Here is a 22376-nt window from a genome sequence, read left to right as displayed (position 1 = left end):
TGCCTTCTAACCCTCACCTCCACTGCCTTCTAACCCTCACCTCCACTGCCTCCCTAACCCTCACCTCCACTGCCTTCCAACCCTCACCTCCACTGCCTTCTAACCTTCACCTCCACTGCCTTCCTAACCCTCACCTCCACTGCCTTCCAACCCTCACCTCCACTGCCTTACTAACCCTCACCTCACTGCCTTCCAACCCTCACCTCCACTGCCTCCCTAACCCTCACCTCCACTGCCTTCTAACCCTCACCTCCACTGCCTTCTAACCCTCACCTCCACTGCCTCCCTAACCCTCACCTCCATTGCCTTCCAACCCTCACCTCCACTGCCTTACTAACCCTCACCTCACTGCCTTCTAACCCTCACCTCACTGCCTTCTAACCCTCACCTCCACTGCCTTCCAACCCTCACCTCCACTGCCTTCCAACCCTCACCTGCACTGCCTTCCAACCCTCACCTCCACTGCCTTCTAACCCTCACCTCCACTGCCTTCCTAACCCTTACCTCACTGCCTTCCAGCCCTCACCTGCACTGCCTTCCTAACCCTCACCTCCATTGCCCTCTAACCCTCACCTCCACTGCCTTACTAACCTTCACCTCCACTGCCTTCTATTCCTCACCTCCACTGCCTTCCAACCCTCACCTCCAGGTCACAGGAATGTACTAACAGCAGCAACTTCGGTGCTCAGGCTGTACAACACACTGCCATTACTTTCCCTCTTAATCCATATATATTTTTTAAACTTACGTCACTAAAGAATATCTCCTTCCTCTAACCCCACATCACCCCAAAAACATTTTCTGCATAACCCCTTATTCTCTGTAGAACTATAAACAGAATTCAGACTACAATTTTAAAAAGCAAGTATCTGCTTTCAAGAACCATTTAAGCCCAGGGGAGCATGCTGAGAATACAAAAGGCCACACTCTCTGTCAATCCTACAGCACTTCTTACAACACAAGTATGTTTGTTCACAAATGTCCACTTGACTTACAGCGTGAGGTCAGTTACGGGTTTCCCTTCACTTCTTTGTAAAAATAAAAATTTGAAAATCTAATCCCCCCAATTCAGTACTTGACCTGAGAGATAGTCAGCAGCACCACTCAACTGCCTTCCATGCCATTGGAGTAAGCTTAGCCTCCAACCTGCCCCGTCCCACACTGCAGGCAAGCACACATCTAGGTCACATGTGCCCTCTGGGGACCACGTGTGTTAACACAAAACTAAGACCTGGCATTGATCAGCACATTGGAAATTTGTACTTGGAAGTGACCTACATTGACAGTCTAAGAAACGTATGACAGACCAGTTTCCTTGCTGGGTCATCACTCTGCATATCTGGAAAATGCTAACTGAAAGCAAAGTCCACAAACTTTCTCAATTCCTTATTTCTGTACTTACAGCTCCTGTTTATTTACAAGTAAAAAATCTGCCCTTGTTATTTTTGCAGCATCAACCTTACAGCTTCTGCATGAAGCACTAGCGACAGGCAACTCCTGCGATTTACAAGTAAACGAAGACTCTGAAGTTTCTCTGTACTGCCAAAGTCTTCATTCTGTCCTGTATGCGTCCTGGGCATTTACAAGGGTAACAAGCAGCTTGTGGCTGTTGGATGAGAATGACCGGAACCTTGTGTCTTAAAAATGCCATGTCGTTGCTCCACCCCAGTGCAACTAGGTTAGTAGTTCTGGGAGACCTGCTTAGGTGCCAGTTACCGCGTGCAAGCCCGGGGTGAGTTAATGAACGTACTGCAGCAGTTGATAACCACTGCAAAAAACTCGATTATGCAGTAGCATGCCCTGGACCTCCTTTCCACATGGAAAAACATGGGAATAACTAGAAAACAAAAACCTTTCCAAAGAAACGCACGAATGAGGACATGCCTAACAGAAAGAGGAAATATCTGGAAGCTAGGCCATTCAAGTGATAGAAAATGTCCGCAACCTTAATGCTGTAAAAATGAAGCACTCTGTGGTCACTTAAACACTTGGTTTTTAAGTCAAAAACATAGAATACAAAGTTGTAGTTTCCAATTACACTTAAGCATTAATATTATAGGAAAATAAACCAAATGTATGTGTGTAGTGGAGAACTTTGTATTTTGTAAGCTGCCTAAAATACACTATTTCTACCACCAGAAATCAAAGACAAAAACTTTTTTTCCCTTACCCTACTAAGTCCCACATTTCCAGTGCTACAAATATTTCAATGACAATGTCAAAGCCACTACAACTAGTAAGACTGGGAGACGTAGGGGGCTGAGGATGCACATCGCAGCTGGCTCCTGTACAGGAATCGCCCGTCAGCTGTCCTCAGCCCTGCACCAGCGAGAGCGCGGTCAGAACTGCGGCTGACCATCAACAACCAACGGTGAGCACCGTGGAAGCCGTCACACACCGCGGGACCAAGGGGCCTCATCGCTGCAAGGAAAACGACACTTCACCACGTTTCCAAACAGTTTATTTATTCACATAACCCCTCCTTGCAACCTACAAAATAAAGATCATTTATTTACCTTCCAACTTTTGTTTAATTCATAAACTAAGCACTGGTCTTTCCCTAACTCTGGTAAAGGTCTATTTGTTCAAATCTACACAGACACACCAAAATTGTTGAATGGGGATGTGCAAAAACACTCCAGGAAAATTATTCCCTAGATCGAGCCTACAGTGGCAGATCACCTGTGGGGAAACATAACCTTTGTCAAATGTTTAACCTGTTGAGATTTGTTTTCAAAGTGGTACCTACCCAAAGATTATAGTTGCAGAACATTGCTAGACCAGATAAGCTCAATTTTAAAGAAATTCTGACCTACGATACCTAGAGGAATTTCTACATGTGATACAAATTTTCCAAAGTCCTTTTCATAAATGGTCACACAGCACACAATCGGGGCACATTTTTCAAACATACGATTCAGTGCTATTTAAAAAGCTAGCGTCCCCTGTGGAAGTAAGGTCAGTCACTTAAAAGGGCATTTCAGTACTAGCAAGTGTATTCCCTGCTTACATATAGCAGCAAGCAGGCAGAAAAAAGCAACAATCTCTACACACAGAAGGAATGAAGACAATTTAATCCATGTATTACTATTACAGCTGGACTCCTTCCAAGTGTTAATTACTAGCAGTAAGATAATGATTGCATTTCATACAATTAAATGACTCTTACAGAATCTGAACATGCTGACATGTAAAAGCCCATATGTACTTTCAAGAAGTACCCAGACTACAACCTACCTCAAAACCAGTGCTGCATAATGCATTTTATAAAGTGCCTACCTAAAAACAAGTGTTCTGTAAGGCTTATTCCTTACCAACACGGGTAGCACTGCTAGCCTAAACAATAAAGTCAGACGCACACGACACCTGTTACACTACCTAGTGACGGGGAATTTCATGAACTTACTAGCACCTTGTATTCGTTACACTTCAGTCATCTGTCAGAGAAAGATGAGAAGGACAAAGTCATTGGTCACAAATTCCCAACTTGCTTATTAATTACCAAAATGACTTACATCAAATCGGGGACAAAAAATGCAGCTGCTTTTAACTATTTTTATGAGCTATCAAGTCATACAAATTGTCAGGCTGGTTAAAAGGTACTTGAGCAACAAGGAGAGTCAGCCTTAGGAAATGCTGGCAGAGCAGTCCCCGCTGCAGAGAACCCAGCACCCCAACACTCCTGGCATCACTTGGCTGTATTTCTTACAAACAGAGCAGGATTTCCCAAAATACCAAAAGTAGTTTAAAACATGATCAATTCCTTTCCTTAATACAACGAGAACTTCTAACTACAAATACTAGAATATCGAAAAGGGTTTTAATGAAAAATAAGAATGATAAATTTCAAATTTCCATACACAGTGGACACCCTGATTCCCCCCTCCCAATGACACAACAGACACAAACAAGCTATCGAGCAAGAATCTGTTAACAGTTTTATTTTTTTTTTATGTTAAATACCATGGGACAGGATTGTAAGGATGAAAAACTCAGTCAACAATTGCCTCACAAGGGATAAGAAAAATTCTGCCATGATATTAGCAAAGGTAAAGGAGAAAATTTACACTGTAAGAGGCACCATTTCCCCACAGAACACCTTGGCATTTCCTGGATGAGTGGGATTACAATCTGAATAAATCATATTTCAAGAGGTGACAGCAACAGATAAATTTTAAAGGGATTATTAAAATAACATTTACAAGACTCTGAACAATTCGTGAACTCTTATTAAAACCACAAAGAAAGAACAATTCTTTATTTATGAATTTCATAAAGGACTGAGTGTGCAACTGACATCTGCTAGTGATGATCTGATAATATACAATTTGTCCAGTAGCCGAACAGTTTGTTTTTATTGTGTTTTCTAACCGTAAGAGATCATTGAAGGCAAAGCCTATATGACGCTGTACACACAAAAAAAATGGTCACTGCGGGCCGTACTACCAGTGAAATGGTAGGTAAACAAATCTTTTCTGGTCAAGAGGAAAAAAAAAAAAAAAGAAATAGCTCTCTGCATGCTTCACTCTACAAGATGAACTTCCCCAGAAAGAATCCGATGAAGATGGCCGCGATGACGACGAGCAGCGAAGGGAGAGGACTGGTGACGTTCTCTCTGAAGGACGCGGCTGAGGGCGAGCCTGGCTTCTCCGAATGTGCTACCTTTCTGAGCCTTAGGCCTTCATCCTGGGGAGGAGAAAACACAAGCAATATGAAAACCAAACATGCCCAATAACTGAGACTACCGGGGCTAAAAAGCTCAAGACGCAAAGCTGGCTGCCCAAGGCTGGGCACAGAACAAGGATTAATTGCCAACTACCTGCAAATTTTTATTTTCTCTGACCATTCCCACAACGCGCTTAACACCAGAGGTCCCTAACTTCTCAAAAGCAGATGGGCAGCAGGAAAGTGGCAGCTCCCAGTTGGCCTTCCCAGCAGAGGGAAACCGCTGAACCTCTAGGGTGTGCTGTCACCAATGCAGCAGCTTAGATAGGTTAAACACATTCTCCATGTAAACATTTATCAGGACATAACCCCTGCTAAGTTTAAAAGCAACTGTAAACATGAACTGAAACAGTAAACCAGGGAAGGTATTTGGCCTACCAACAGGACACCTGCATACTACAAAGGAGTGTCAGGGTTCAAGACTCAGCCCCTCATCTGTTTCCGGCTGCTTCTGCTGAGCGGAAGCAGGGTGGTGGGCCTGCCTGCTACGTGGGAGCCCCAACTACAGCTCCCAGCTCCAGTCTTGGCCGGCTCAGTCCCGGACAGTTCACACACTCTGGGAATGACCCAGCATGTTGACTTTATCCCTCTGCCTCTTCAACGGCAACAGAAATGTCTAATACTCAGTGCTTATGAGTTGTATCGCTGGACTTTGTGGAGCTGGGCTTTCCGTGGTCTTTCGTTAATCAGTTCCACTTGGGGAGCAGTGATTCCCAGCTTACAGCCCAACACCACCTCAGGCCTGGTCAGCCCTGCTTTCTTCAACCTCACTGCTTGATTCAGGTGGATCTTCTAGATTAAGAACCATGAGGCTCAGAGAAATTAAAAGTAGGAAGTGATCAGCTGGGTCCGTAAAGGAAATGCTAACAGGACCTAATTCCAGACGACATCCTCACGTGAGTGCTGGCTACAGTGGGGGCTGTGAGTCCTGGGCAGGTCAGCAGGACGAGGACACAAGGAGGAGGGGATGCCCACACTGCTGCGGGGCAGCCAGACGTGCCAGCATGCCAAGGGACAGATGGCCTCGAGAGGCCAGGGCCAGCCAGTCCCAGGAGGGTGAAGGAGGAAGAAGCAAGCATACACCTCAAAGGGCCTCGCACTCACGTGTCCTTCCCCTTGGTCTCCGCCAGCCCGACCCACAGCACTTACTCTCAGGTGTCGGTTTTCCTCTGAGAGCTTCATCATTTCTCCCTGAAGTCTTTTACACTCTTCCATGAGCTTCCTTGTTTCGGTGTCATTGAGGGAAACACTGTGAGGTTTTGGCATGGGTCCATCCTGTTTCGATGCATTCAGTGGAGCAGCTTTGCTAGGTTCCATGTCATTCTGCATCAAAAGACATCGGCAATCTTGAACTAATCAAATCCCCGTTAAACAGTCACACTTTCAACAAACAAAAATGTCCACTTTTTTTTTTTTTGCAAAGTTTTGACAATTTTCAATTTCATTAGTAAGAGTTTTTAAGTGCCAAATGTATGACTCAATCATTAAATATTAGCATTTCAATAGTCAAAATAAGCAGCCCACGCCCTCCTCTACTCCCACATCCCTTAGCACCCTCCACCATAGCACTTCTATCATAATAACGTATTTTTGAAGTTCTTTCCTACAACACTTGAAAGGCTGGGAGGGTAACAGCCATTTCTCTGCATGTACCATTAAGCCTAGCACTTTGGCCAATGGCAGTTACTCAATCAAAGCATGCTGAATGACTGATGCCCACCAAAATCCAAGCAATGAAGGTAATTTTCAGTGCTCTGATTCTGCAATTCAAATAAGGTTCCGGGATGTGGGGAGTCTTACCGTAACCATTCCAATGACATTAGCAACTATCCAAGAAAAAACATTTCAAAGAAAACCTCACTGCTACTAACAAGAAAAAAATAAATGAATGGCATATACACTGAATGAACACAAATATATATATAGGGGGAAAAAAGTGTGATATATCTGTGATCTGAAACTTGCAATTATTAGTAACAGTTTGCTTCAATGCATTGATTAAATATGGAATACACTTAAGTAGCACTTCAGGCTATTTTTAAAACTATGAGGCCCCCCAACTGAATTCTTAAAGGACTTCAAGCTAGAGGCAGAAGCCTGGAAATGAGTCACAAAGGGCAGCTCTTACACAGTCCTAACGCGCATGGCGCAGGGTGCCCCAATAACCTTCATGCTACCATCACGCAGACACCACCATGCACCCTCCAAGAGGGAGGGCCTGACACATCTTTTTCATTTCAGTTAAATTTCCAACTGTGAAACATTTCTTGAAGGCATAAAGCTTATTTGTCATTTAAAGACAGACACTGATAAAATGTTTACTCATTTGTAAAATTACAGGCTGCACAGCTACCATACCATCTCCGCTGCAAAACTTGTAACATATGTAAGGAAACTGTCCAAGAGGCCGATCTGTATTTTGTAGGAACACAGGATTTGCTCAGCACAAGAGAATGATTCAGGTCCAAATGAGGTTCCTGAATACAGCACCAGCTACGTGGCCTGCGAGCAGCCTCTCCCCCGTCGGGCTTCTCAGCTAAGTGTTCCCACAGGAAGCCTATTTCCCATTGCTTCTTTTCGCTCTGGCCAGCATCTGTTCTTCATGTTCATCTCTCTCAGGCCTGTCTAATCCAACCTACACCATCAAAACTCTTTTCCAAACACATTTTACTTTCTGCCAAGACTCTTTCTCCTATTCTTTCCCCCAAATAAGTAACATTCACTTCAAAATTAGCTTTCACCTATGCTTCTGTCCCATGCAAGTACCAGCACAGACGGTAACACAGCTGGCTCCTGCAGGGGCCAGAGCGACAGCCCATCATTTGCTAACAGAACAATCTGTGGGTTCTGGCTAAGATTCTCTCACCACAAAAGCTAAGAAATTGAATGTATATATGTGCATTCAATGGCGAAAAGAAAAAAATTAAAAGAATCATCAAGCTTTTCATAAGTGGATTCTCATTTTAAAATAAACTTTAAACTCTACAAAGATTTTAGCACTATGAAGAAAAGAAAATCATCCCTCATCACATCACATATTGTCCTTCAATATTTTTTTCAAATGAATTCTTATCAAATCAACATTTTTACTTTTCTTTTAAACACACACAAGCTTCATCTTCAGTGACACTGCGTAAGTCATCTACATTACACAGCTTGCCAAAACAGTTAAAGCCTTTTACTTTTGTTAAAAGTGTGTCAGAGGGGCTGGCGCTGTGGTATAGCGGATTAAGCTGTTATCTGAAAAAGAAAAGCACATGAACAAAGCCCTGGCTGCTTCCCAGTGCAGCCCCCACGAAGGTGCCTGGGAAAGCAGGGAAGTCCTTGGGTCCTTGCCATTGGGGGGAACGCTGCCTGGAGTCCCTGGTTCCTGAATTCAGCCTGACCCCTTCCCCGCTGCTGCCATCATCTGGGGAATAAACCAGCAGACCAAAGGTCTCTCTCTGCCTTTCAAGTAATTTTTAGCTCTTTGTTAAAATGGTTGCTTTCCATTCTATGCTGTTTTAAATAATACAATGAACAACTCCCTATAATGATAGAATTCTTTTTTTTTTTTGGCTAAAATCTATTTTAGTGACATTATACAGCTTTTATAATAAGAAGGTGATGTCATAAACAATTTGTGCAGTATAAACATTAACACTGGAATGCAAAGGATATAGTGAAGCTTAAACATCCTTCAAGTGACTCATTAAGCGGCTTACACAGAGTCACATGCTATATGAAACAGTCAACACACATAGTAGATGCAAAGAAATCTAACTTATTTGTGCATATTTCAAGTATAAGCATTAACAACATAACTGAGCTGCAGGCTAATCCCGCCGTGATCACCAGAAGAGCCCAATGAAACACTAGGCGGGCGGACCCTAAGCACATGTTCAGGAGCTCCATGAGTGAGGTTCGGCTCCAGGACAACAGCTTGCTCCTTGCAAGCTGCTTCACACTGGTCCAGAAAGAGGAGACGGGCTGTTCTGAGAACCATGAAATAAGCGAACTACAGGAATTCAGCATGCTGTGACACTTGGTAAAGTGATGAATAGTAACAGTAATATCATATTTAACACTACAACTCAGACTAAGCCCAAAGGTCAAAGCTGGACATAATTTAAGATGAGGGAACACATCAATCTGGGGTACATTTCCACTGTTTTACATGAGTTTGTGACCTGGAATAGTTCCTCTCCATCTATGAGCTGTACTTTCGTGTTTCTCTTCAATAAGCATCAGAACTTCAATCTAATCCTACAAGTAATTCTACTGGAGGTAATTAAAAAAACAGGGAGCCAGGAACTGAAAATAGCAGGGGAAAGCTGAGACTCCACACAGAGAGGGGGTGTGCCCACAAAGGGGGTAGCAACGATAACAGATGGATGAATTGTCAAAGGCAGAAATAAGGTCTTCACCTGTGACTCATTTTATGAAACCTTTTTCTACTGTAAAAAATTTACCGTTTCTCTGGGACAACTTTCGGAACAATTCCCAAAAGTAAGTAACTCCAAATGATAAAATTTTAAAGCAAAAATGAGCAACCGGCATCAGGCCTAGTTACTGTTGAGACGCTCCCGTCTCCTGAGCACTAGACTCTGGGTCCAAGGCCGCCGCTGCCCTCCCCTCCAGCTCCAGCGCATCCTGACAGGCAGCAGCCGATGGCTCCGGCACACGAGCCCTGCCATGACCGAGCTCCCCGGGGCTGGCTTCATCCTGACCCAGGCCCAGCAGCACCAGTGTCAGTCAGGAGTGAACCAGAGGATGAGAGCTTCAGATTGTCATTTTGCTCACTGATCTTCGTGTTACACACCACAACAATGCAGCCCCACCAGACAGGGGTGACGACTGAGGCAGCTGTGGCTCTAACACCCTGTAAGGATTCCAGACTGACTCTGGATCCCAGCTCCAGCCACTACCAAGTCCTCATCACCATGGACATTTGAACAGGAAATGAGTTCACTCACTCTTCCTCTTAAATAAGCCTTTGTATTCATAGACTCTCAAAACCAAAGCACAAACTCAACAGATTCAACAGGTTCAATCTGTTGGGGTTCCTAAAGCTTCCAGTAATAAAGAAATGGTGAAGGGATTATAACACACACATTACACCACCAAGACTCATTGTCATTAAGCAACACAAAAAGCAAATCAAAAATAAATCATGGAGGGCCCAGCGGCGTGGTCTAGTGGTTAAAGTCCTCGCCTTGAACACATCAGGATCCCTCCCATATGGGCGCCGGTTCTATCCCAGCAGCCCCACTTCCCATCTAGCTCCCTGCTTGTGGCCTGGGAAAGCAGTGGAGGATGGCCCAAAGCTTTGGAACCCTGCACTCGTGGGAGACCCAAAAGAGCTCCTGGCTCCTGGTTTCAGATCAGCGCAGCACTGGCCACTGCGGTCACTTGGGGAGTGAATCATCAGACGGAAGATCTTCCTCTCTCTGTATATCCTCTGGGGCCCAGCACCGTAAGTGGTTAAGGTCCTCGCCTTCCCTGCCAGTTCTATTGCTTCCCTTCCAGCTCCCTGCCCGTGGCCCAGGAAAGCAGTCGAGGACGGCCCAAGGCTTTGGGACCCTGCACCCGTGTGGGAAATCCGGAGGAGTCTCCTGGCTTCGGATCAGCATAGCATCGGCCGTTGCGCTCACTTGGGGAGTGAATCATCAGACAGAAGATCTTCCTTTCTGTCTCTCCTCCTCTCTATATATCCGCCTTTCCAATAAAAAAATAATAAAAATAAAAACCTTTAAAAAAAATAAATAAATCTTAAAAATAAATAAATCATGGACCAAATAAGGTTTTTAGGACTTTACTATAAATCCCCCCAAACGTGAGCTTTGTGAATAACCAATTAGGACAGTTAAGGAGGAGGTTACCTTATTTGTGTCTGATGGCAAAATACAAAGGAATAATTTCGTGTCCCCTTTTTTATATAACCTGCTCCTACTTACTGCTACAACAGTGCTATCTTCCTCACAGAAGCCCACTTTTCAGAGTCCGCTCCCATACCTCAGTCACAGGACCAACTATATATACCAACTTCAGAATGTTCATGGCCACATTTGTCCTGTTCATCACTGTGATTTTATCAAAAAACATTTTTGTTTGGAGTAAATTTGCTTGTGTGCATTTTTAGTGCTTTGCGCTTCTACTGCAATTTTAAACATAGTTAAAAATTTCAATTCTCCCTCCTTCATATACACAACACCATCATCTGCTAGTTATCTACATTAACTAAAACCAGTACTAGTTATCTACATTAACTTAAACCAGGAACACTGGCAGACTCCCTAAAACAAACCTTCTGCTTCTCCTGTTTGAACACATGTCCCCTGGGCTCACTCCTCGCGTGATAACTGGCAGGTGCTGCCCCTGTGTCGCTGCTGCTCCTTGGCGTGGCAGGCGGAGCAGTCCCTGGCGGAGGCACACCCTGAGAGGCCATGGGAAACACATGCTCAGAGTCGCACCAGACTTTGACTTTTCCTGTATGCTATTGGGAATGACTGACACACAAAGCATTAGCCTCTACAACATTCAAAGTGTACTCTATATACACGTGTTAGCATAAAAACAAAGTTAGCAACTACGTTACAGCAAGAACTAAGGAAGAACTGTGAACTAGCTTTTATATTACTTCTCAATCAAAATTAAATTTGATCTATTTGCATTAGGCCCACTTAATTAATGTATATACGTATTACATTTATGCTAGCTTAACAGTCTTCAAATGAAATGAACACATTCTAGATCTAACTCTGTGACTTTTTTTTTCATTATTTAATATTTGGTTTTTTACTAATTAATAATTGGAAAACAAGCACTTTCAACTCCAGTAATAATTTTTTTCCTTTGAGACTCAAATACATAATGATTCATGAACTTTCTTTTGTATTCAAAAACTCAACCAACACTCACACACAGGCATCCTATGTCAATCGATGCAGAACTCCGAGTTCCCTCGCCAACTCCTCCAAGGCCTCTGGAGCACAGGACAGCCTTCTAAACGACCAACACCTGCAGCTAGTCCACCTGTTCTTCGTCTCAACAGGAGATAACATATCTAACCATAAAATGTAATGTCTTTTTTCACAAGTCAGGAAATGCCTGTGTTTACAATCTTTCAATCTTCAATGAAACAAGGAAGTCCCTCCACCCCTCCCCCTTTTTCTCCTTTAGAAGAGACCTGGTAATTCAGGAACCCATTTTGATCGAGGCAGTGCTGCTGCATCTACCCCGCCAGCAATGCCGGAGATCACCAGCCAGCTCAGGAGCAGCACCAGAAACAACCGGAGCCCAGCTGAAGTCACTGAAACACGTGCAGCCACACACCTGCTGCTCCACGACGTCACACAGTCAACGCATCTCAGTGTACTTAAGGATGTACTCGCGTATTCCTGACTCCCAGGGATAATTATTAACAGTGCTGCTTTTATCCTAAAATCAAAGAGTTCATAAGACCTAAACCTGGGAGCAAATTCCCAAAAAGATGCCCACACTCTAATAATGATTCAAATGAATTAGAACTGTTTTCTCTACAAAAATAAAAACATTCTCTATTTCCTGGGTTGGTTCTTTTTATTATCCTGGAAGAGACTCGCAAAAATTCAACATTTTCCTAACTAAATATTCAGTATCAAGATCTGACATGCCTGGAGAAAAAAAAAAAAACCCAACAAATAACGTCTTTTCTCATTTCAGAATGTATAAAATATCCAAGCATATCTAAGGACAATCAAATCAGTACACACCAACACACTGTTTAAATTAAGCTTCAATATGCTTCTCCTGTGGGGCGTCAGGAAGGCAGGGATGGAGAGCTGTAAACTAAGCAACATCAAGATCATAAAGATTTGCTATCCATATATAGGAAAACATCTCTGTGACAGCTACTATGGAATCCATCCGCTAGAGAACATCCCTACATTCTGACAGACTCTTTAAAGTAAATGTAACCAAAACTTGACAATCCTGAAACACAGTGGCTATGTTAATTAGTTCTATTGTGGAAATCATCTCACAAGATCTACATACATGGAAACAAAAACACAGTAAGCTAAATGTGTAATGTCTACTGTTCTGTCTAAACACTTTAAAAAGGCTGGACTCAAATATATACACCAACCAGAATTATATTAAAAAGTAAGATGTTTAATAACAATTTAAAAGCTAAAATGAATGGTTGCTAAAGCTAACATGTATAAGACTAAACATGAAGGAATACAGTATGAAAAGATAGCAAAGAGCTTTGTTACATAAAAATCTAAACTGGAGCATATTTTGTATTCTAGTTTTAAAAAACTACTACCCATAGTTTTCAGAGCATTTCCATTCCTCTTGTGGATGTGGGAATGCATTTTTGGTCACCCTTTATCAAATTGTGTAAGTCAGGATTCACCTTCATGTACTCTTTTATCAACTTATCTGAAATAAACTAACTATGTTTAGTTATAGTAATGCTTTAATTTCCAAAACAAATTTTGAACTAAAAAAAGTACAAATACAGGATGAAGGTGATAAATAATTACATATTGGTGCTAGAAAGCAGCCACAATAATTTTTAGACAATTAAATGATTTCATCTCTAGACAAAACAGAAGTGGAAATGGCAAGATACCAACAGGGACAGGAATGAGAAGTATGAAAGAGGCATTTTGTATATGCTTTTTAAATAAGAAGTTTCACCGTTAATAACTGTTATAATAAATAATAAACAACAAACACTTTCTTGTAACTTCTGCACTATCATGAAAATTTCAGATTTGGTAATCTGAGGCTTCCTATTTTCCACGAAGGATGGAATTTCAAAGATACTGAAATAATCAGTAACAACCAGGTGAAGCTAAAGCAGTGCCTGGTTACACTGAACTAAAAGGAACATTTCTCACAAATCAACGTGTCTTCAAGGACATCTGTAGGCTCATAGAAGCACAAGAACAAGTTTAAGCATCATGTTTTCAAACGTGTATTTTATCTGTATCAGGTCTAAATATTCTATCAATGAATTATGTTACATTAAATACAAAGGGGATACTGAGTTAAACATACTTATTTACTGTAGGACCTCTTCTCAGAGCCTTTAATATGAAATACATGATTCCCTTGGGGAAAATGGTATTTGCAGAATATTCCAACTTCACTTTTGAAAAGCTCTTCTACACAGTTGTGCTTAGTACTTTAGTGGTCTACAATGTTCATGGCATGTAATTTTTATATATTTGAATTGCATAAAATTGAAATAGTGACAACTGAAATCTTAAGTCTTTTCTATATATAAAACTTAACTGTAAAATCCAAACACGTAAGAGTATCTATTAACAGTAAGACAAGTTAACCATGCAATTATAACCAATACTTATGGCTCTTAAGCTGGTTCACAGACGTTCCAGCCCCTGTTCCTAAAGACCATTATTGGCTTTCAAACGTTCCAAATTATCCATGAAGTTCAACAATATATCCCAGCCATAAATTAACACAAAGTATAAAAAGGATTATGTCATGTGCTGTCCACATGATTTTATCATTACAATTTCACATTTAAAGAAGCACTTGCAAATAAATACAAATGCCCTTCCCTCCACTTCTAATCTTCGCCAAAACAAATCTGATTCAACAGAAATTCTGAAAAAAATTGGAAATCAATTTTATTACAGTGTGCCCAGACTCTGGTTTTGAGCTACCACCTCCCTGAGAGATAGCTCAGAGCTTCAAGAAATGGCCACAACTATAGGTCCAGGTGTCGACATCATTAGAGTTCTCAAAGGCTACCAGGTCAAGTGGACTTAAAGCCAACAGGAAAGATCAGCCAATGTGAACACCTCCATTACGTACAGCACTAATTAGCAGACCTACTCAGATTTTCTCAGTCAATTTCATTGATGTTTGAGGCTGGATTCTCTGTTGTGAAAGCTGCTTCAGAGGAAACTGAAGCATCTTTGGCGTCCAGCCTCCAGATACCGGCTAGCTGTGACAACACGTACGTCTACATAGTCTCTGGTAGGCAAGATGATTGCTTCTGGACAAGAACCACCCTTACAACGAACCAAACTGACTGTTCACTGCCTCCTTGACAGGACACCACCTACAGCCATGTCCGACCACCTCCATCCCAGGAAAACCAATGTAATGGAACTGCCATAGCCTACTTTCAGAAAATACCAACAGACAAAAAGTTAAATAACACCACAAACATGCAATCAGCAAAATCTAGTCTGTGAGAAAGCAAACCTAATTACTGTAGGACCTAATCTACAGAGTGAGATTAAAGAAACATCACCCAACAACTGACCATGGATTTCATTTTCATCTCAAATCAAACTAACTGCAAAAAAAAATTTTTTTTTTTTAAGATTTACTTCTTGTTACTGGAAAGGCAGATTTACAGAGAGAAGGAGAGACATAAAGATGTTCTATCTGCTGGTTCACTCACCCACCTACCAAGTGGCCACAATGGCTGGAGCTGAGCTTTTAAGATGTGAAGCCGGGAGTCAGGTCCCTGGGTCTCCCACACGGGCACAGGGTTCCAAGGCCCCAGACCACCCTCAACTGCTCTTCCAGAACACAAGCCAGATGGGAAGTAGAGCAGCAGGATATGAATTGGTGTCCATATGGGGAAACGGTGCCAATATGGGGAACCAGTGCCCACACAGGACCCCAGCCACTAGCCACACAGCTCTAGCCCCATAAAACTTTTTAAATGACATTTGCTAGGCAAGTCTGAATGCTGTCTGGACAACATGAGAATAACAATGTGTCAGATTTTTAAGGATATAGCAACAGCATCATTATTAAGAGCTGTTTTATCCTGTTTTTTAAAGTCCTGTGAGAAGAGCAAAGGTTAGCGTCTAGTTTAAGATGCTTACATTCCACACTGGAGTGCCTGCACTCAATTCTCAGCTCTAGCTCGTGACTCCTTCCAACGAGGACAAACAGCAGAGCCAGCTCCAGGGGTAGCGTTCCTGCCACCCAGGTGGGAGGCCTGTGTACTGAGCGCCTGGCTCCTGGCTTCAAGCTCAGCCCCAGCCATTTCAGGGATCCGGGCAGTGAATCACTAGATGGGTGTGCCCTCTCAGTTATTCTGTCTCTCAAGTAAACTGACAAGCTAAAAGATGTGCACTGATATAAGAGAGCATTCCAAAATCAGTGAAAAATGGAAGAGATAAGGTTATTGTCATGTGCAGATTTTTGAAACCCAGGCATATTGTGTCCACAGCAGTCCTTTTCCAGCCACTGTTAAAGTGCTCTATAATCAGATGAAATTATGTAATTTTAGTGAGATTGGCCTTAAAATAATGTGAGATGGGAAATAGTGATGTAAAAATAAAACCACAAACTGGGAAACATCAGGGCTGGTCATCGGTCCACAGTACTCCTCCTACCTGCCTTTGCAAAGTGTTTCCAAAACACCTAGTTTTCAAGATAAAAAATAATCTTCAGATGATTTTCTTTAACTTTATAGCTCTCATTCCCAAGGAGTTCAGTTAGTGGAAATGCATACTGTTCATCATTAAGGCTCAGAACAAGATACTCCCTCGAGAACTCGGAAGTCCCTCAACATCTTCGGCTTACTGACAATATCAGCTCTGAAAGGGTTCCAGGCCCATACAGCACGGTGGGGGATTCAAAAACTCTTGAAACTCTGATAGTTTTCCAAGCACTGCAGCAGATCCCTAACTGCTCTCCTGGTTAAGTATTGTGGGTGACACCTGCACGGCAGTGCGCACACCTTCCTCCACGAGGCAGTAAACACCAGGCTCCGTTCACAGCCCTATCATTTTCATCAACAACTTCAGCTTTCAAATACAATGAGAGCTACTCTTACAATTTATCACATTCATCTATATTTATCAGATCACGGGCTAAAGAAATATTCTAAGGGAGAAAACACCCTAACAATATGCTAAGGTTGCCTTCTTTCCAGTAAAAAGTGCTATTCAAGCTACTGGTTTCCCTGCAGTCTAAGCAAAAGACAAACTCCAAACGGGCAGCATAATCATGCCACATTTTCTTGCTTGGGGCAAATGCCTCACAATTTCTTTGAAAGAGAATCTTAATAAATAATTTGACCAAGAACACGCAACACCATCAGAACATTTCCATTCCGTTTACCCAGAACAAACACAAATGACCTCCAGATCAAACCAAACTGTGCCCAGGAATTCATCTGCCCATGTCACTCTGTATATTAAAGCACTCCCTGCCAAAAGTCCACAGTATTATTGAAACCTTACCCACGGACCAAAGAACAAGATTCACATTCACAATCCAAAGAGGAAAAGGAGAAGTGCACACTGCATACACCCACAGCCTTCCGGGCTGGCTCGTCTCACACACAGCCGTAGTGCTCCGTTTTCCACTCACTCACACTAATCACTAAGCAACAACAACTATTCACTAAAGAATAAAACGAGATATATTTTGACCTAGAATAATCGCCAAAATACTCTGGAATAGCTACACTTGGAAAACAAATTGCTTATCCATCTAAATTAAAACTTTTATCCTCAAGACTGTTGCCAAGAGAGCAGTTTGTGACTGTTCTTTAAATATATTTATAAATACACACTTCAGTATCATTCAAAAAAAACAAAACTTTAAAGTTATTTAATGGCAAAAATTTGGCAGAAATAAATGGTTCTTCCCCATCATATAGCTTGGACCTAAAAGTGACTATTTTTCTTCTTGGACAAACACAATGCTATAAAACAGAGCAAAACAAAGACCAAACAAAAGTAAAAACACACACTCTCACACACACAGTTTTTAAAACTTAAAATCAGCCTGAATTTCATTAAGTAGAACAGTGATACCACATACACAAAGCCAAAAGTAAAAGTAAAGTTAATCAAATCAATAGCTCGGCAACTTTTGATTTTCTTACACTTTTCTACTTACCAATTTATCATTTTCATTGGGCATTTCAAATACACATCTCAATTTAGAATCCATTAATTCATCAGGTTTTGCCTCTTTCCACTAAAAATAAACAAATCCAGATATTAAACACAGGAGTTAGTTTCCCTCAAGAGCAGAGCTGCTGGAAAGTTCGCACGCATGTGTGTGTGTGTGTGTGTGTGTGTGTGTGTGTAACTCATGGGACACACTTCTACCCTCCGCAGTGAGCAGTGTCACTGCTGTGTGTGTGTGTGTGTGTGTGTGTGTGTGCACGTGCACACGCGTGTGTATAACTCATGGGATACGCTGCCCTCTGCAGTGAGCACGGTGTCGTGTGTGTGTGTGTGTCTGTGTGTGTGTGTAACTCACAGGACACGCTGCTACCCTCCGCAGTGAGCACGGTGTCATTGCTGTGTGTGTGTGTGTGTGTGTGTGTGTGTGTGTGTGTAGCTCACAGGACACGCTGCTACCCTCCGCAGGGAGCACAGTGTCATTGCTGTGTGTGTGTGTAACTCACGGGACACGCTGCTACCCTCCGCAGCGAGCACGGTGTCACTGCTGCTCCTGAAGTTCACAGAACCTTAACAGAGAGCAGTGTAGCCTCACTGATACCACTAAGGGTTACACAACTTTGTTCTTAGCAATAGCCATGTTATACTTCTAATAGACACTATTTAAAAATCATTCTTAGAATTCTGGATTATCTGTAATAATTTTTTATTAAACTATTTTTAAAATAATTTTTTCTAATGAGAATTAATCAAAACCAAATGTTTTAAATAACACTCCCCCAAATACATTCTGCTCAAGTTCTCCCATACTTACCACAGCTTCCATATCTGAAGTGTTCGGTGGAGCAAAAATGGTCTGTACCATAAACTTGTGTTTACTTTTTTCGTTCGGATCATAGTCAAAGGGCTGTAGCATTACTAAATAAGGAGAAAAAACACATGACATTGCCTTCCATAGCTGTTAGTTTATTTTTACTATGACTTCATTCATTACTATACAAATTAAAAAAAAAAACCAGGAAGGGCTCAAGAATAAATGTCAACTTATTCACACTGAAGATCCATATTCAACTCCATTTTATTTTACAATAACCCACATCCTCATTTGCTTTCGTCACTTTAGAAAAAGATTTATTTATTTGAAAGACAAAGTTACACAGACAGGCAGAAAGACAGAAAGAGAGCTTGCACCCACTGGTTCACTCCCCAAGGGGCCACAACAGCCAGAAACAGGCTCATTTGCAACCAGGAGCCAGGAGCTTCTTCCAGGTCTCAAAAGTGCCTTTCAAATAAATAAATACATCTTTAAGGGACTATATTAATGTGCTAACACAGAGGAAGATTGGCGGGAGGAACAAATAAATACAGAAATATTGGAACTAGAAAAGATCTTACAAGATTTATAAGATCATTCGTTTCTATCGGTTAAGCTTTTGTCAGAGCCACTACTGTGGCCTAGCAGGTAAAGCCATCTCTTGTGACACCCCACGTGGGTGTGTGGGTCCCCGCCACAGAGGCAGAGACCCAGAGCAAACTCCTGGTGCCAGCCTGATTCCACCTGGGCCACTGCAGAGGTACGAGGAGTGAACAAACGGACATGATCTCTCTCTCTCTCTCTCTCTCTCTCCCCCTCCCTCCCTTCTTCCCTCTCTCTTAACCATCAAACAACTCTTTTTAAAAAATGTTTCCAAGGATCAAATGATAGGAAAAAACGTCATGTAGTCTAGATAAAACAAATAAACCGAAATAAACCCATCTTCTTCCCATCTACCCTAAAGCTTAACGATGCAGAAACCAACATGCAGACTGCAATCCTGCCTGCATCTCCGGCCGTCTTCACCAGCGGTTCACGACAACCCGGCCTGCCAGGAGGCCACTCCTCACAGGCCAGCTGAGACACCTGACCCAGAGGTCCTCACACTTTCTGAGGAAGGACTCTACCCTTTACTGCCTTTGTAGCCAGGTTCCACTTCAAATTACTCTCAATGAAGCTGCTGTTGGCTTAAGCAAAATGGTAGCTAACTGTTATAATTGCTTGTAAATATTTCTAGGATTATCCAGGCACTTTTAAAGATTTATTTTTATTATTGGGAAGTTAGATTTACAGAGAAGCAGAGACAGAAAGGTCTTCTATTCACCAGCTCACTCCCCAAGCGACCACACGACCAGAGCTGAGCCAATCCGAGGCCAGGAGCCTCTTACGGGCCTCGCGTACAAACTGCAAGGTCCCAAGGCTTTGGGCTGTCCTCGACTGCTTTCCCAGCCACAAGCAGGGAGCTGGATGGGAAATGGATCAGCCAGGATACGAACTGGCATCCATATGAGATCCTGGCACATGCAAGGCAAGAACTTTAGCCAGTAGGCTACTGCACCAGGAGACCTACAGACGCTTTTTCAATGTATACAATTTGAGGTCATATCCCTAGAGACTGTAACCTGGAAAAGATGAATTCATGTGTATTCCCTGCTTTATTCCAACCCTGTGAGCTGGAGTATTCCCTTGTAAATAAAATACATGGAGCCACACACATTCTCACACTTGGTTCCTATTTCTCTGTCCATATCAGATGATACAAGACTGTTGGAAACAAAACAAACAACAACAACAAAAAGTTTACGGGGCCCTGCAGCATAGCCTAGTGCCTAAATCCTCGCCTTCAATGTGCCAGAAGCCCATATGGGCACCAGTTCGTGTTCTGAATACTCCACTTCCCATCCAGCTCCCTGCCTGTGGCCTGGGAAAGCAATGGCGGACGGCCCAAAGCCTTGGGATCCCAGAGGAAGCTCCTGGCTCCTGGCTTAAGATGTGCTCAGTTCTGGCTGCTGTAGCCACTTGGGGAGGAGGATCTTTCTCTGTTTCTCCTTCTCTCTCTGGATCTGACTTTTCAATGAAAATGAATAAATCTTTAAAAAACAAAGAAAAGTTCATGTAAGGCATTGACTGGCACAAGCACAAACTCTAACTGAGTAAGTAATCCACAAAAGGCAGGAATCAAGCCTATTTTTTGACTACAAGTAAACAGTCAAGGATGTGCTAAAGTTTTCAGACACAAACTTTCCAGCTGTATCAATGAAAGGTTGACAACTTGCTAGTATAGCCAAAAAAGAGGCACCAGTTATTTAAGCAACACAAACGAAAACTGTTATACAAGGAACAAAACTGGCCTAAATTTTCAAAGGCAAAAAAAATGAGAGCATGTGGCAGTGAGCTGTAGAAACTGTTTTCAGTAAACAGTTACAAATCAACCACACCTCCTCCCCCACTACAAAGTGAGAAATTTTTCACAATTTACATAATAGGAATAGAATATCTTTCAAGGCATTCCATAATTATCCACCAATTATTCCCTCCAGACAAAGCTTTATTAATTAAAAGTCAAATTAAACAATCCTAACATATCAAAACTTCCAACCTTCCCAGCATGCCTGGATACCTGAGACAGTGACCGTGGAGCCCGGGTCGATGACGCCACTGTTGGGCCTCACGCAGTACCGCCGTGGCGCCGTGGTCTTCACCTTAAAGCACACTTTCCTATCCGACGGGTTGCGCAGCTTGAGGTTGGTAGTGACTACATCTGTGAAGGGGCCTGGGAAATGCGAAAAGCAGAAAAACACTTTATTGGATTCACAGCAACAAAACAATTCATCATTGAAATGTACATGACTGGGCCTGGCGCGATGGCGCAGTGGTTAAGGTCCTCGCCTTGCACTCCCAGGATCCCATATGGGCACCAGTTCTAATCCTGGCAGCCCCGCTTCCCATCCAGCTCCCTGCCTGTGGTCCAGGAAAGCAGTCGAGGACGGCCCAAAGCCTTGGGACCCTGCACCCGCGGGGGAGACCCGGAAGAGGCTCCTGGCTTCAGATCGGCATAGCATCGGCACTCACTTGGGGAGTGAATCATCGGACGGAAGATCTTCCTCTCTGTCTCTCCTCTCTGTATATCCGCCTTTCCAATAAAAATAAAATAAATCTTAAAGAAATGTACATGACTGCTGTCTTATTTATGTACTGACATTTATTTGTATGAATAAATATTAATCAACAGTGCCTTTCTCCAGGTGGCTGACTTTCGAACACATTTATTCATTCCTTTAAGAATGTCTGCAGTAAGCATTTCTATTTTTAAAAAAGGTTTCTGAAAAACGTCAATCTATATTTAATCAAAGTCTAAAATTGCACTCTTGAGCAAGAAAATGAAAAGGGTCCTGTCACTTTTTCTCTGGTGGAAGAAAAACCTATAGAAAACTATGCAGATTAACTAAAACAACAAAAATGAAAACAAGATGAAGATATGGAATTGGGATGAGAGGAAACAGAAATGAGAGAAAACTGGAGTAAAACAAACAGAAGCAGGAAACCAGTTACAAGAAAAAGGAGGCACTTCTTTTAAAACAATGTTGTGGGAGTAGACGTTTGGCCCCAGAGCATCCCTCGTTGCAGAGCCTGCACTTTCTCCTCCCCATCCCAGCTTCCTGTGAATGCACACCTCAGCAGGCACGCGGGACTCACACCCCAATCCCACTCACCGCTGGTGTCTATGAACTGAACAAACGCACACATGGGAGAATTCTCCCAAATATTTAAATGGCCACTGAAGTCAACATGCTCTTACAAAAATGTATTTGGTAAGCAAAGCAATTTTTTTAACTGCTTAGTTATATAGTCAAGTCAATCACTTAATTAGTATATTTTATATATTTTTAAAAAATTTATTTTTATTGGAAAGGCAGATTTACAGCGGAGAGACAGAGAAAGATCTTCCA

At 42.4% G+C, this 22376-nt stretch overlaps 1 protein-coding gene across 1 annotated transcript; it reads right to left on the bottom strand.

The window, feature by feature from the left end:
* Window positions 1-3913: 3913 nt before the first annotated feature.
* On the bottom strand, window positions 3914-21296 carry LOC121166530 (vesicle-associated membrane protein-associated protein A-like; the record flags this gene model as incomplete). The annotated part of the gene is made up of 6 exons (XM_040995703.1): window positions 3914-4686; window positions 5875-6048; window positions 11012-11140; window positions 17602-17682; window positions 18427-18530; window positions 21047-21296. Coding segments are annotated over 6 exons (897 nt in total), but the record flags the coding sequence as incomplete, so codon positions are not given.
* Window positions 21297-22376: the final 1080 nt, after the last annotated feature.

Source organism: Ochotona curzoniae, unplaced genomic scaffold (assembly GCF_017591425.1).
Source record: "Ochotona curzoniae isolate NIBS_2020 unplaced genomic scaffold, NIBS_Ocur_1.0 patch169, whole genome shotgun sequence".
NCBI classification, from domain to species: Eukaryota; Metazoa; Chordata; class Mammalia; order Lagomorpha; family Ochotonidae; genus Ochotona; species Ochotona curzoniae.
This window is presented reverse-complemented; position numbering and strand designations above follow the sequence as displayed.